A 14,690-nucleotide genomic window follows, 5' to 3' on the forward strand; every position below is an offset into this window, starting at 1 on the left:
GGCTTGCTAAGGAAAATTCTTTGTGTACATTTGCCAGACAGATATTTGGGGAAAACTGAGAAGGTTAGGAGATCCCTGAAGCAATGTAGTTTTTTATTCCAAGATCGTGGAATTATTTGTTTACCCAAGAGGGCCCCCTATCACAGCATGTGAAAATATTTATATCCAGGGGAAATAAGGAGCTGCTCCCTTTGCTGCAGTCCCGCAGTCCGCTATGCAAGGTCAGCATTTTGGTCTTTTCCAGAATGTGACAATTACAGGAAAAGTCATAGCTCTGCCCTGGAACATCAAGCAGGAGCTTTATCTGCTTATTTTTCATGGAAAATTCAAGCCTTTGTTAACATCACTTTGAAAACTTCTTTCTTTGGAAAAGTTAAAGCCTCCAGCAGCTTTGCAATTTAAGATTATTTTCCCCTTAAAAAAAGAAGAAGAAGAAAGAACTCGAGATCCTATGAGCCACAACTTCTAAATGTAAATCCTGAGGAAAAGATTTAGCAACAACAGCTTTGTCTCTGAGGAAAATGTGCAGTAACCACTTGAAATACTGGATGCCTTAAAAGCTGGTGCGATCATTTGTTAAGCGCCTGTGGTGAGAACCACAGCCCTTTCCCCCAGATGAAATGGATGTCTGCTTTAGAATTCTCTAAAATTTTCCATCCCAAGACACACATGCTGGAGGTGGGAAAATGTTGCCCCACTGCCATTGGACCCACTCTTTTATTAGGTTGGTGCAAAAGTAAATGCAGTTTTTGCCATTACTTTTAGTGGCAAAAACCGCAATTACTTTTATGCCAACCTAATAATAATTCTATTACCATTATTATTATTTTGAGCCAGGGTCTCACTCTGTTGCCCAGGCTGGAGTACAGTAGTGCAATCACAGCTTACTACAGCCTTGAGCTCTGTCTCGGTCTTAAGCAATCCTCCCACCTCAGCCTCCCAAGTAGCTGGGACTGCAGGTGTGCGCCACCATGCCTGGTTAATTTTTCTATTGACAAGGTCTCACTATGTTGCCCAGGCTGGTCTCAAACTCCTGGACTCAAGCCATCCACCTGCCTCAGCCTCCCAAGTGCTGGGATTACAGATGCGAGCCACCATGCCCGGCCACTTTTTTCTTCCATGTTTTCTATCTTTGTCAGATAAGTTCCATTCTTGCCTTTTCAACTTTCACAAGCTATCCCAAGCAAATTATATTTGACCTGGTTTCAGATGTAGTTGTTTTTTAAGGCTTGGGAAAAACCAGTGTGTTTTGTTTTGTTTGAGGCAGTGAGGAAAGGCGATCAGGATTCCTTAGACCCCCTCCAACTGGAATCAGATCCAAAACTTCATAAAGACCAGGCTTTTAATTTCCCCCAAGGCACAAAACCAGGAGATGATTTTCTCCATTTTACTTTTATTTCAACAAGAAAAGAATTGAAGGTTTTTCTTGAGGCTCAAGTAACACTTTTCTAAAGTTGCCAATTTAAAACCCCACATTTTATGTCTTTGAGCAACATTCCTTTCTAATAAACCCTGGTAGTTCGTTGGATCACCCTGTGGGCTGGTCATATTTACTGAGAAGTTCACTATTGCATGGAGAAGCTTAGCATTTTTAAATTCCTTATCTTTTTTTTTTTCTTTTTTTTTGAGACGGAATCTGTCGCCCAGGCTGGAGTACAATGGTGTGATCTCGGCTCACTGCAACCTCCGCCACCCGGGTTCAAGTGATTCTCCTGCCTCAGCCTCCTGAGTAGCTGAGATTACAGGCACCCGCCACAATGCCAGGCTGATTTTTGTATTAATCCCAACACTTTGGGAGGCCGAGATGAGTGGATCACTTAAGGCCAGGAGTTCGAGACCAGCCTGGACAACATGGCGAAACCCCGTCTCTACTACAAATACAAAAATCAGCCGGGCATGGTGGGGGGTGCCTGTAATCTCAGCTATTCAGGAGGCTGAGGCGGGAGAATCACTTGAACCTGGGTGGCGGAGGTTGCAGTGAGCCGAGATCACACCACTGTACTCCAGCCTAGAAAAAAAGAGCGAAACTCCATCTCAAAAAAAAAAAACAAAGAATTTCCTTTCAAAGATGTTCCCCTAGTAAAACAAAATGTTCTAGGAAATTGCCAGTAGACTGTTGATTCTGTTGTCCTCTTTGATTTAAATGCCGTAGCTGTTCCATGTGCCTCTGCAAAGTAATAGTAAAAGAGTTATTATTTATCAAGTCCTACCACATGTCAGATGCTGTGATGGGCCCAATCCTGTTTCCCCTCACAACTGCAGTGAGATAACAATCTTTTTTTCTTCCCCATTTCACAGATAAGCAAACCCAGGCTCAGGGAGCTTAGTTAAACTGCCCAAGACCACACAACTACAGTCGCTAGTATGCAAGCCACTTTAAATAACTTTTTGGAATAAGTGAATGTTCCAAGTAAGTAAATAAGTTAACAAGTAAATACATGTAGTAGCCAGGATTCAAACCCAGGTTAGTCGGGGATCATAACCCTGGCTGCCTCTCTGCACCAGTCTGCCTCTTTTTCCAGCAGTACACATTCATATGGCACTTTCATCTTTTTGAGATTTTCCACATGTACCTGTTCATTTGACCATCCCATCAGCCCTCAGAATGGGACATAGCTTCTGTCCTGTGTCACAGGGCAAGGAACAAAGGCCCCTCAAGGTTAGTGGGCTCAACCAGAATGTCAGGTTCCCAAGGAGAAGGCAGAGCTGGAAGAAGGTCCCTAGTCCTTTCTGCTGCCCAAAGGGGTGAAACGTTGAGAAGAGGGCTGGCTGGGAATCCTGAGATCTCATCCTTTCTCTTAGATTCAGCCCTCCTGGCCCATGAACATCAGTGGATAAAGCCTATTTCAGCTTGTCCTTGATAACCGTGCATCCCTCCCATATGCTGTCCAAATAGGATTGTGCAGACACACATGCAAGATACCTGTGAGGCTGAGTCTCAAGGGGGTCTCCAGGTACCTAGATGACAGTTGCGTGACTTGGCACAGCCCTGAATATGGAGGCAAAGCCCTGGGTTGACTGAGAACACCAAAGGCCTTTGCAGCTGTTGCCTCGCTTATTCTCATCCCCTTATTTTCTGGTGCTGGCCTTCCTTGGAGCTTCTTAACTGGAATTTTATTTCTGATGACCACTGGGCCAGCTGCACCATTGATAATATACAGGCTCCCTTGCTATATGCATCGTGTCGCCTCCAAGAAAGGGGCCGGGCAGCAGGGCGCTGGGATATGTTTTTAGAGCGTAGCCTTTGGTGGGGGGTGGCACTAAGGGAGCACAAGAGTGTTGTTGAGGATGTATCCCACCATGGATCATGTCATCCCATAGGGTTCAGGTTCAAGACAGCTCAAGAGTGGGTCCTCCCTCCCTCCCACTCTCAAAGGGATTTAAGATACAGGTGTTCGTCCCAGTGCCTTGCATTTTGCAAATAGAAAGCTCAGGCTAGACTCTGCACGGGAGCAGGAAGAGCGCACAGATAAGTTTGAGAGCCTGGGTCTCTTCTGGCATCATGGTTTCATACCATGTTCTTCAAAACCCACGGAGAAGGTTCTGCATGTTTGCCCCTAGTGTCACTTTTTAAACTTAACTATTGTTGAAACTGTTAGGAAAACCCGCCTTGCTGTCAACCTTTCACTCATGTGGGTGGCAGAAAGGAGCTTTTGAGTGTGGTCTAGGCCAAATGAGAACCCCTTGGGGGCCACCGGTGCTTTGCTTCAGGCTGCTGGGTAGCTTTGTGCTGATATCAGGCTGCTGCTGCATCTGCCTTGCCTGCAGTGGTCAAGAACTCGGAGGAAACTGCTGTCCTTTGCTTTCTTTACGCATCTAACAGGATTTTCCCAACACTGTGTCACCAAAGCAAAACACAGAAATAATTTGGTGGCCAGGGCTGTAACTAGCCTTCATAACCTTATCTGTAAAACTTTGGTTCACTCAGTCTCATTTTGGCTTTTTATTGGGTCAAAGATACACATTTTAACTCATAAAGGAAGAGTATACTAATAACCCATTACTGCTATCCATTTGACATATTGAGATCCACAAGAGATTTAATTTCGAGAGGGAGAGGGAGGGTTCTGCTGCTAAGTAGAAAAATCAAAGAAGTTAGAAAAACACTGATCTACCGAGTAGAGCACTGTGCTCAGGATTAAAGACCTGGATTCTCATCTAGTTTTGCCAGGGACCAGCTGTGTGATCTTAGGCAAATCACATCACTTCTCTGGGTCTATAAAATGGGGAGGTTGAACTGGTAAGATCTTTTTTACCTTGAAATTCTATAAATGTTTCTAACTCCATTTCCTTCTTACTTAACTTTTCCAGCAGCACTTTATCCTTTAAAGATCTGTGGTCATCACTGACCTCAGAGCCCTTGCCTCTAGATTATCTTACCCTGAAATACTTAGGTTTTAACTCTGTGGATCTGGAATGCTTCAAGAGCCAGATTGTTTGAAACTTTAATGGGGTATACCCCCTGCTTCAGCTTAACATTATTTTCAGACCAACAAACATGTCCAGCAAACACGTATATTTAAATGACATGACATCTGTGTGGGCTGGAATGTTTTTCCCGCCTCAGCAGCAGCCTTACTACTACACCATTCCAGATCTGTTTGCAGAGCTGCTATGTTGTGCAGTCCAGAGGTGCTGCTGCTGTTGTATTCTGCATGGAGGTTGTCAACAAGACAGCCCTGCCTAATTATGAAATGTCTGTAGCACCCTGTGTACGAAGGCGTATGGAAGTATATAGAAAGCACCCAAAATAGCAGAAGCTTGGCTGGGCGCGGTGGCTCACGCCTGTAATCCCAGCACTTTGGGAGGCCAAGGTGGGCGGATCACTTGAGGTCAGGAGTTCAAGACCAGCCTGGCCACATGGTGAAACCCCATCTCTACTAAAAAAAAAAAATACAAAAATTAGCCGGGCGTTGTGGTGGCCACCTGTAATCCCAGCTACTCAGGAGGCTGAGGCAGGAGAATGCTTGAACCTGGGAGGCGGAGATTGCAGTGAGCCAAGACCACACCACTGCCCTCCAGCCTAAGTGACAGAACAAGACTCTATCTCAAAAAAAAGAAGAAAGTGTATAGAAGACACCTAAAAGAGCAGAAGCTCAACTTTGTCGATCATGAGAATATTCTACTAAATGGATTTAAAAGTTCTTTGGGCCTTTAAGGGGTTTAGAGTAAGAGGTTTTTTCCCCTAAAAACAGTGTTTCAATAATATGAGAAATAACAATTGCAGCACCCCTCATTCTCCAAAGTCACCCTTTCTTTAACTGTGACTAATGAGATGGTATTGGAAGATAGCATCCAGGGGGCCAAAAATCTCCCAGGTTTTATTCACAATGCCTGAGATCTTTTCATAACTATTCCTGATAGATGCTGGAAAAATAAGAGCCATAGCTTCTAGCTCTTGTAGATTCTTGAAAATAACACCGACCCATGCTTAAAGTTTTGCTTTGGTTTGGTTTGAGTTGCCTACCTGGACTGGAAGGCAGATTATTTATGGCAGCTGTATTGATCAGACCAAAATGAAATTTGATGTGAAACGGGGACGGAGGAATGCAAACTTCGGGGAGGTGGAAATGGAATTTATTACACCTTAAAGGAAACAGCTGGCAGCTAATCCACAGCGGAGCCCACTTGGCCTCTCTTAGGCAAAGTAACTTTTATAATCACACAACCCAGGAGTTATTAAAAGAATGTGTGCCTGCTGAGCTTTTAGCTCTAAAAATGTACCTTTTATAGGGAACCTCAAACCTGGCCTGATAGGAAGTCTGGGCTTGGTATGGTTGCTGTCCCCATGGAATACAGCTGGGGAAGGGGGTGTTCTGGTTGGTAAACATACCAATTTTGCAAGAATCTGAACACTTCAAAATATGCTTAATACGGAAACCACATTTTGAACCTCTAATTACCCTCTAGAGCTATTGTGAAGTATAAATGAAATTAAACACATTACCTGCTTAGAAGAGGCCTTGACACACAATAGGGGCTCAGTAAATGCTTGTTGAATGAATAACAGAATTATTCCACAAAGTTCATCTAATTAACATTCTTACCAGGTGGCTGGAGGAGCAGATAAGCTATAAACCAGGAAAGATACGTATCAAGGAGGGTATTATGCTAGGACCTCAAGATACAGGCTTGCTAGGTAGAGACTGGGCATTTTACAGTTTCTCGAAAGGGAAGCAAAATCAACCAAATTCCATACTTCACCAAACACAGACTCCTAATAGGAGTGGAATTTTCCTAGCCAGGCTCCCATAGGACATAGGAGAAATTTTCCACGTAGGGAAGGCCTCGATGGCAGGGTCCATCACGCTTCTCCTTCCCCATCCTGGGCTTGCTTCTGCAGATTGGATTCCAGATTCGCACTCGTGTGCAGGACCTGGGCCACGGCTGTATCTTCCTGGTGCAGAAGGCAGGGGCCCTCCAGGTCTGCCCCACAGACAGCTACACCAAGAGGGAGCTGATCGAATGCGCCCGTGCCGTCACGGAGAAGGTAAGGAGCAGCCCTCAGTTTAGAGCGACAGGAACCTGCACTGGCTCTCAGTGATCCTCTGTAATCAAGGACAAAAGCAGGAAACTAAGCCAAAACTAACCCAGCTGATAAGCTGTCTCATCCCGATCTTCCCCACTGCCCAGGTTCTCCCAAAAATGGGGTGTATCAGGGAGCTGGGGTGATCATAGGCCCAGAGAATTTGAGGACTTAGAGGGACTGTCCCATGAAGGTCAGGCCCTGGCACTCCCCCTTCTTGCAGGGCTTCCCCGTAGGCAGATTGTATCAAAGTCCCCATCAGCAGCCAGGAGCCCCTGGTCAGGGGAGGCCTGGAGCCAGAGCCCTTTCCCGCAACCCCTGTTGACACCATCTTTCTTCTCAAGGAGGCTGCTGAGGGCTGAGTCAGGAGGAGTGAAAATCCCTTTGGTGTAACCTCTAATTTACAGATGAGACAGTGAAGTGGGGGTGGGTTAGGCCACATGGGGCAGTGGCGTGTACCTTTGTGGAGAAGTAGAAACTTGTCCTCGGTTTTCTGATTCTAAAGACAGTTGTTTGTAGAGAGATTCCCATGGGGCAGTGAGGAAGGCTCTAAGATCTTACCTAAGGTACTTCAGCTTTCCACAACTCGACCTCCTCATCTGTAAACTGAGGATAAAAATATATAATATCTAACTCATGGAACTGCAAAGATTTACTGTGCTGATATGTGGAAAAGTGCCTGGTACCGTGCCAGAGACACAGTTACACATCTAATAAATCTAGCTACTGTTTTCTCTAACTTTCCTCCAAACTTCTTTTTCCCCAGGCAGTTTTCCCCAGTTAACCATGCCGTACTCTGAATGTTTCTTCATTCCCAAGTAGCTCTTTTATTCTCCCGCAGTGTGCGAGTCTTTTGCTTTGCTTTTTGTCTCGGAATCATTTTTCAGGTCAGCTGTTTTGCAGGCTGCTTGAGGTACAGGATAAAGCATCCAGGCTTGGTGGCTTTTCCCCTTCCCTTCACCCTGGTTCATAGGACATAGAGCTCTGTCCTGTTTAGAAACTTGGCAACAGACTTGAGGGGCGGGCAGGGGGGATCCTCAACTGGAAGCTGCTGCCACAGAGGCTGGTCTGTCCGTGGCCCTCCCTGAGGCCAAGCCACAGTCTGGCCTTCTCCCATAGCCCACAGGGCTGTCCAGCCTCCTGGGACTCCACAGACGAGGAAATATATCTCTCAGCTGGAGGAAGGCATTTGCCTTCCTTTCAAAGCCCTTTCTTGTTATGGAAGTTATTCTTGCCAAGTTCCCCCATAAAAGGCCTCATAGCGGGAGCACCAGGAAGCGAGGAGAGGGGTCCAAGCTACGTAGTGTTTGTAGGCATGGCCAAGCAGCTTGGTCTTCTGAGCTGGCCTCGGCTACTACCTCTTCTGGTTGTGGGTCCCTGATTTAGGACACCTGGAGGGATCACCAAAGGAGAGGAGGTGGCTCGTTCCTAGCAACTGGCCTTTTGACTTTCTTGCCGCGCGTCCCTGTCCTCTATGCCTTGTGTCTTGTTACATGCCTTGATGGTGTGTGTAGTGTACCCACATACAGCCATGACTTGTCTGCCTTTGTGTCCTCAGACCCTAGTGACTAGCAGATACTCAGTAAACGCCTGCTGGCTGGCACACCCTTCACGGAGGGTGGGATGCTATTTCTGGACTCTTTTTCTTTCACCTTGGCTAAGAATGTCTCTCTCCCACACACATATACACCCCTGCAGGCTTCCCATGATACTTGTCTTGGCCTTTGTCACCCATTCTCTGAGGGATACCTCATTTCCCGGCAGCTCTATGCCAGTCTGACTTGTCTTTTCCTGGTAGGACCTAGTAGCATTTAAAAGAAAGGCAGATGAGGAAGAGAAACAATTCCTTGTGGGCTGGTCTTGGAATGTGGTAGGTACCCAGGAAATGGTCCCTGTGCCTCTCCTGCCAGACTGTGTCCACAGCCTCTGCTGAGATCTAAGCAGCACAGGGGACAGAGTGTCTCATACTCCATGCCTCTTGCTGGCACAGTGACACAGTGACTCCCCTGCCCTGGTCAGCATGTTTGAAGAAATATATGTACGAAACATTGTCAGATTCTTCTTTGGGTCATAGTCAAGGGTAGCGGGTGTGTGCACGCAGAGATTAATGCAAAGACTCAAAGAGCTTCCAGCCACTAGCCTGACACATGGTGCAGTGGGCCATCCTGAGGGCAAGAACGGTGTGCTGTGGGATCCTAGGAGGCGGGGCTGTCTCTGGAAGAGGAGAGCAGGGGGAGGTGTCCGGGGCTCAGCTGTTTTGCACGCTGCTTGAGGCACAGGATGATACATCCGTGCTTGGTGGCTTTTCCTTCTTCCTTCACTTTGGCGTCTTACGGGGCAACTAGTTCAGTGGCTGGGGGAGAGGGGCAGGAGGCACTGCGGGCAGAGCGCAGACCCAGGTGGAGAGGTGGGAGTGTTTGGGAAAGTCAGGAGCTGGCGGGTATGGTGAGAGCCAGGTGAAGCGGACACATGACCAGAAAGGGAGCTCAGCCAGGGGAGATTTGTAAGCAGGGTGTTAGCGTGGTCAGGTTTATGTCATAGGAAAGTATCTCGGAGCAGTGAGGGTGTACGTGATGGGTGAGGGTGACAGCACAGGTTTTCTGACATGGAAGACACCCGAGTGAACTTGCTGGGCCCTCGGGGCACTGAAATGATGGTTCAGGGGTGGATGACGGCTTGCAGGAGTGTTAGAAGTGGAGAGGTCACATACACAGATCCCCTCTAGACTCCAGCCCTTCTGAACTCCATTCTGGAGAATTTCCATCCCAGCGAAGGAGTGATGAGTGTTAGCAGTGGCCTGTTCCTACTGAAAACCTAGTAAAAGGGGATGTAATCGCCACACCTTTCACAGGAGCCTAATCCTTTCTCCCGTTCTGTGGTTTCAGAAACATAGTAGTAATTGAATAAATAGCATCTGCCCTCTGCTGAGCACTTACTATGTGCCACATGCCTTGCTAGACACTTTACAGATATTTTGCTTCCTACTTAATCCTCTCAACAACCCTAATAGGCCAGAGATAATGGCCCCATTTTACAGATAAGGAAACTGAGGTTTGGAGAGGTAAAGCAGCTTTGCCTAAGGTCGCATGGCCTGTAAATGGCAAAGCTGGTATCCAGACCAAGGCTGTTGACTCCAGACATGTGCCGTTAACCTCTAAGCTACATCAACTCCTAGGAGAGAATTCAGTATTTTCAGAATCTGCTTTTAGGTCCTGTTCTCTCCATTTCTCAGCTCCCCTCACATTCCGTTTCTGCCTACAGGTCTCCTTGGTGCTCTCAGCTCTCCAGGCCGGGAACAAAGGAACCCAGGCATGCATTACAGCCGCCACCGCTGTGTCTGGGATCATTGCCGACCTGGACACCACCATTATGTTTGCAACAGCGGGGACACTGAATGCAGAGAACAGTGAGACCTTCGCAGACCACAGGTACGTGGGGGTCCTGGACGGGGAGAGGTTCAGGCTGGCCTGCCCCTGAAACTCATGATCGACTTGGAGACGCCACCTGGGAGCCAGAAATGTAGTTATCTGTTTTGATTTCAACAAGATGCACAAGTTGGGAAAGTGAACCATGTAATCAGCATAAGCCCCCTTTGCCAACTGTAAACACAGTGTCGTGGTTCGAGCTTTGCCTTTGACAGCCTTAAATCCAGCCTGCTACAGCTAAGGACAGCTTTTAGACCTGCCACATGCTGAGCCAGAGAGCCGTTCCTCAAACTGCTGGCCAACCCCAGCAGGATTGGGAATGGCGGGGGCAGGCATATTTTGCTTAAACCCTGTTTTGGGAAGATGGGGGCTCAAAGCCCCTATCTCTGCTCAGCTTGCACTCAGCCTCTCTATCTGCTGCTAGGGACCCCTGAAACCTCACCACGTGTCCAACACCTTTCTTCCCCCCTGCAATCCAAGGGCTGGGCTAGGGAGGTGGTTCCCAGAGCTCTGCTGTACCTTCCCAAGCCCAGCCTCTGATCCTGAACAAGGTGCCCCAACCCATGTGTCCTCACGGTTACTAGCTATGAAGTATTTTAAGGGACAGTGGGAGCCACAGAAAAGAAGCTGACCTTTCATTGAACTATAGGGCTTGGGAAGGGAGCCAGGTTGTTAGGCCTGACTCTTTCACTGAAGTTTTCATGTCAGTCGGCTATGTGAATGAATACTGGTTGACTTTCTTCTTCTCCCCCCAGTTTTGCATTTGTGGAAGATGAGAGTCCCTTGGTAAGGGGAGGTGTAACACAGCACTTCTCTTCTTCAAAGCCCTTTAACAAAAGCCCCATGTGAGAGATTTCTTTTCTTCTTGAAGTAATCAAGCTTTGCCCTCTGTCTCTCCCCGTCTCCCCTGCCCTCCTGGCCCTCTCAGGGAGAACATTCTCAAGACAGCCAAGGCCTTGGTAGAAGACACGAAACTACTTGTGTCAGGAGCTGCGTCCACTCCTGACAAGCTGGCCCAGGCGGCCCAGTCCTCAGCAGCCACCATCACCCAGCTCGCAGAAGTGGTCAAGCTGGGGGCAGCCAGCCTGGGCTCCGACGACCCTGAGACCCAGGTACCAGCAGGGCCTGGGGAGTGCATCCTCCTGGTCTTCCTGTGAACGCTGCACACCAGGCCTCAGAAGAGTCCTAAGGCAGAACAGGGACTTTTGAAGTAGACAATGTGTGTGTGAGTGTGTCTGGTTTGACGAACCGGTAGGAGGCAGTCATCCAAGCGAGATAAGATAGTGGCACAGACTGTGGTGGTGGCCATGGGGATGGAGACAAGCTGAGGGATTTGAGAAGAGTCTAGAAGGAGGGCTTGGCCTGGCCTGGTGAAGGCTGGAGCACGGCATACCTGAGGGAGGGGAAGGAGTGAAAGGTGGCGCCTTGTGCAGCCAGAACAGGGCATAGGAGCTCCCTGAAGGGAGAGCTGGTATGGGCAGGGGGAGGGGGAGGTGCTTGAAGTGCCGGAGCCACACACAGGTAGAACTAGTGAGTGCGCATGAGCCTGCCCAGGCACAGGGCTGTGGGTTCAGGGACTGTTGCCACAGAGGTAGCGACTGCAACCGCACGAGACGAAAAGCCAGGGAGTCAGGGCAGAGCCTGGAAGAATCCAGCATTTAGGACCACTTTACCGTGCAAGTGGCACAGGAGACTGAGAAGCAGCAGCAGCTGCTGCAGAGAGGAAGGCCGCGGGCGTCATGTTGCCAGGATGGAGTGTTTCAACCCGCCAGAGACAGAGTTAAGAAAGAGGGAAGACTGGGAACTGGTTATTGGCCTGTTCGGGTAACCATCGAGTGCCATCGAGGACATTGGTGTCCCCAGCTGCTTGTGTGGAGTGGTGGGGCAGCAGCCAGATGGGGGTGGGGAAATGAACTTAGCACCTGTAGATGGCCCAAGTGAGAACTTCAGTTCTCAAGGAAGAGAGAGAAGAACTGGAAGGCTAGGGAAGGGCCCTGTGCTTCTGTGACTTCCGCTTCTGATATTTGGCAATTTCATTGAGATTACTTGCCTGTTCCTTGGTCCCCTTCCCAGACCATTGCTCCTCAAGGACAGTCACCACAGTTTGCTCATCTTTGAAACCTGCACACGCAGCACAGCTCTTGGCATATAGTGGCTACTGGCTACTGAACAAGTGTGTGTTCACCTGTTGTTGAACTAACAGCCAACAAAAGTCGTTAATAAATGGATGATGGCTGTTCCCACAGTGCAAAATTTAAAAAAAAACAAAAAACAAAAAAATATGTTCTCTCTATTCCCAGAACCGTCAAATGCCAAGCACTTCAGTTTTCACTCCTTAAACCATTCTCAGTAAACTAGTCTGTCTGGACAAAACTGGTTAGAAACCCCCTGCCATTCAGTGCCCCCAGGTGATGCAGTGACTATGCTGGTTCACTTGAGGCCACCAGCTCGTTCCCTGACGGCACGACCCTTCCCTCCCTGACGGCACGACCCTTCCCTCCCTGACGGCACGACCCTTCCCTCCCTGACGGCACCCATGAGTGGAGCACAGCTCTGAGAGGAAACATTCCTTATGCTACCATCTCATCCTTTCTGTTGGATTTCTGATAACATCAGAGTCCAGACTGGCTGCCTTTTGGAATTCTAAGCATTCGCAAAAACCTCCGCTACAGGTGGCGGGCGCCTGTAGTCCCAGCTACTCGGGAGGCTGAGGCAGGAGAATCACTTGAACCCAGGAGGTGGAGGTTGCAGTGAGCCGAGATCACGCCACTGCACTCTTAATACGTTTTCACATCTGAGATCCCAGTTTATCTTCAAAGCAATTTAATGAGGTAGATGGCGCTAGCAAGCTAATTTCACTGTGGGTGAGGAGCCGGAGCCACGCCCACAGGCATGGCGCAGTGTGGAGGTTAAGACCGTGGCCCTCATGCTCACCAGACTCTGAATCCCAACTCTGCCACTCCTGGGCTCTGGGAGTGTGGACATAAGGATTGTGGTTCCCACTCGAAAAGGCGGTGGCGAGGAGTAAATGAGATAATGTGTGTAGAGTGCTTGGCTCAGCGCCTGAACACTGCCCTCAGTAAAGGGAAAATGTTTTTATTATTATAGAAATAGGAGTTACTGGAGCTACTGGACTGGGAACGCTTAAATGCAGTGCCCAATGTTGTGTAATTCCCATCTAGACCTGGTACTTTTCACTCTAAATCCGGCACTTTGAAAAGAAGATCTGTGGTCTCTGAAATTAGAAAAGCAAACACAGATAATGCATCACATCCAGGTTTTTATGTGGGAACATACCTGCATCTTCATTCCGCAAGTATTTACTGAGTACCTGCTGGGTGCTCGTCCCTGTTACAGGTGTGAAACAAAGCAGAAGTCCAGGCCAAGCCTCCTGGAGCTTGCACTCGAGGGAGAAGACAGATGATTTTTAAGTGAATAAATGATCAAATAATTCCACCTACTAATAAGTGCTGTAAATAAAACGGCAACCTGACAGTTGCAGCAATTGCAGGAGTGGGCCCTTAGCTGAGGGATGGGGAAAAGCCTCTGAGGACGTGACATTTGAGCTAAGGCCCAAGTGATGGAAAGAGCTGAGTCCCAGTTAGAACAACGAGCAAAGGCCCCGAACAGGAAGGAGTTGAGATTTCCCATGGAGAAGACAGGCCGACCTGTGTGCCAATAGCAGAGCACCTCATAGCCAGAGAGGCAGGCAGGGCTGCTGTGGGGCCTTGAGGGCTGGGGTCAGGTGGGGATTTTTACTCAGTGTTCAGGGTGCCAGTTAAGAGTGAGTGGTGTTGCCTCTCTGGTGTCCTTCGTGCTGTCAGAGGCAGCTCATCTGCCAAGTTGCTGGCTGGGAGGTTTTACATAAGCTGCACGTTTACACCTGACTTCTCCGTTCTGGCTCAGCTTCAGCCTCCCCTGGGCAGCTTTTCAAAGTCCTGAGTCCTATATCAGAATCACCAAGGGTGGCTTCCCAGGAGGTCTGCCATGCTGCAGACTTTAGACTGTCTTTCTCTCATCCCCTGTGCCCCGGCCTGCCCTCAGGCTGCATGCCTTGGTGAAGCCCACAGCTGACATCTTGACGCCTGCTCACCTGAGCTCTGTGCTCTCTTTCAGGTGGTTTTGATCAATGCCATCAAAGATGTGGCCAAGGCCCTTTCCGATCTCATCAGTGCTACCAAGGGAGCTGCCAGCAAGCCAGCGGACGACCCTTCCATGTACCAGCTCAAGGGGGCCGCCAAGGTAGAGTGGGGCTCCGGCTGGGCATGAGCAGCTGAGTTCTCTTCTCACTTAAAGGAAGGAGAGGTGTCCTTGCTCATAGCATGCGATCCAGAAGTAAAAGGAGTAGAGGCTGGACCTGAGACACTGCACTGTCTGTATTCATTCTCCCTTCCTGTGCAGGTGATGGTGACCAATGTCACCTCCCTCCTCAAGACTGTAAAGGCAGTGGAGGACGAGGCCACCCGGGGCACCAGGGCGCTTGAGGCCACGATTGAATGCATAAAGCAGGAGCTTACGGTAAGGAGCCAGCAGTTACCTCCCTTGGGTACCAGAGTCCCACAGCTGACCCCAGCGAGGGCTCATTTGAGGTTTTTTACCAATGAGGTTTTACCTAAAACACCTGAACTGAGAAAGCCCCTTCACCTGCCTGCTGGTAGCTTTATATAATTGAGACCCCATGTGTCACTGAGTTTGGCTGGGATTGGTTTGTAATTGTAATCAAGGAGTTAATTGAAATG

The 14,690-nt window shown here is 48.7% G+C and overlaps 1 protein-coding gene across 4 annotated transcripts in view; it reads left to right on the forward strand.

Annotated features, from left to right (window-relative positions):
• Window positions 1-14,690, forward strand: part of TLN2 (talin 2) — a 453,126-nt gene that overhangs the window by 394,851 nt on the left and 43,585 nt on the right. For all 4 annotated transcript variants that reach the window (XM_024232426.3, XM_024232425.3, XM_063716677.1 and 1 more), the window contains 5 exons: window positions 6,344-6,490; window positions 9,788-9,954; window positions 10,880-11,063; window positions 14,068-14,193; window positions 14,353-14,469. In XM_024232426.3, coding sequence (XP_024088194.1) covers window positions 6,344-6,490; window positions 9,788-9,954; window positions 10,880-11,063; window positions 14,068-14,193; window positions 14,353-14,469 — 741 coding nt within the window. The remainder of the gene's footprint in view (window positions 1-6,343; window positions 6,491-9,787; window positions 9,955-10,879; window positions 11,064-14,067; window positions 14,194-14,352; window positions 14,470-14,690) is intronic.

Source organism: Pongo abelii, chromosome 16 (genome assembly GCF_028885655.2).
Source record: "Pongo abelii isolate AG06213 chromosome 16, NHGRI_mPonAbe1-v2.0_pri, whole genome shotgun sequence".
NCBI classification, from domain to species: domain Eukaryota; kingdom Metazoa; phylum Chordata; class Mammalia; order Primates; family Hominidae; genus Pongo; species Pongo abelii.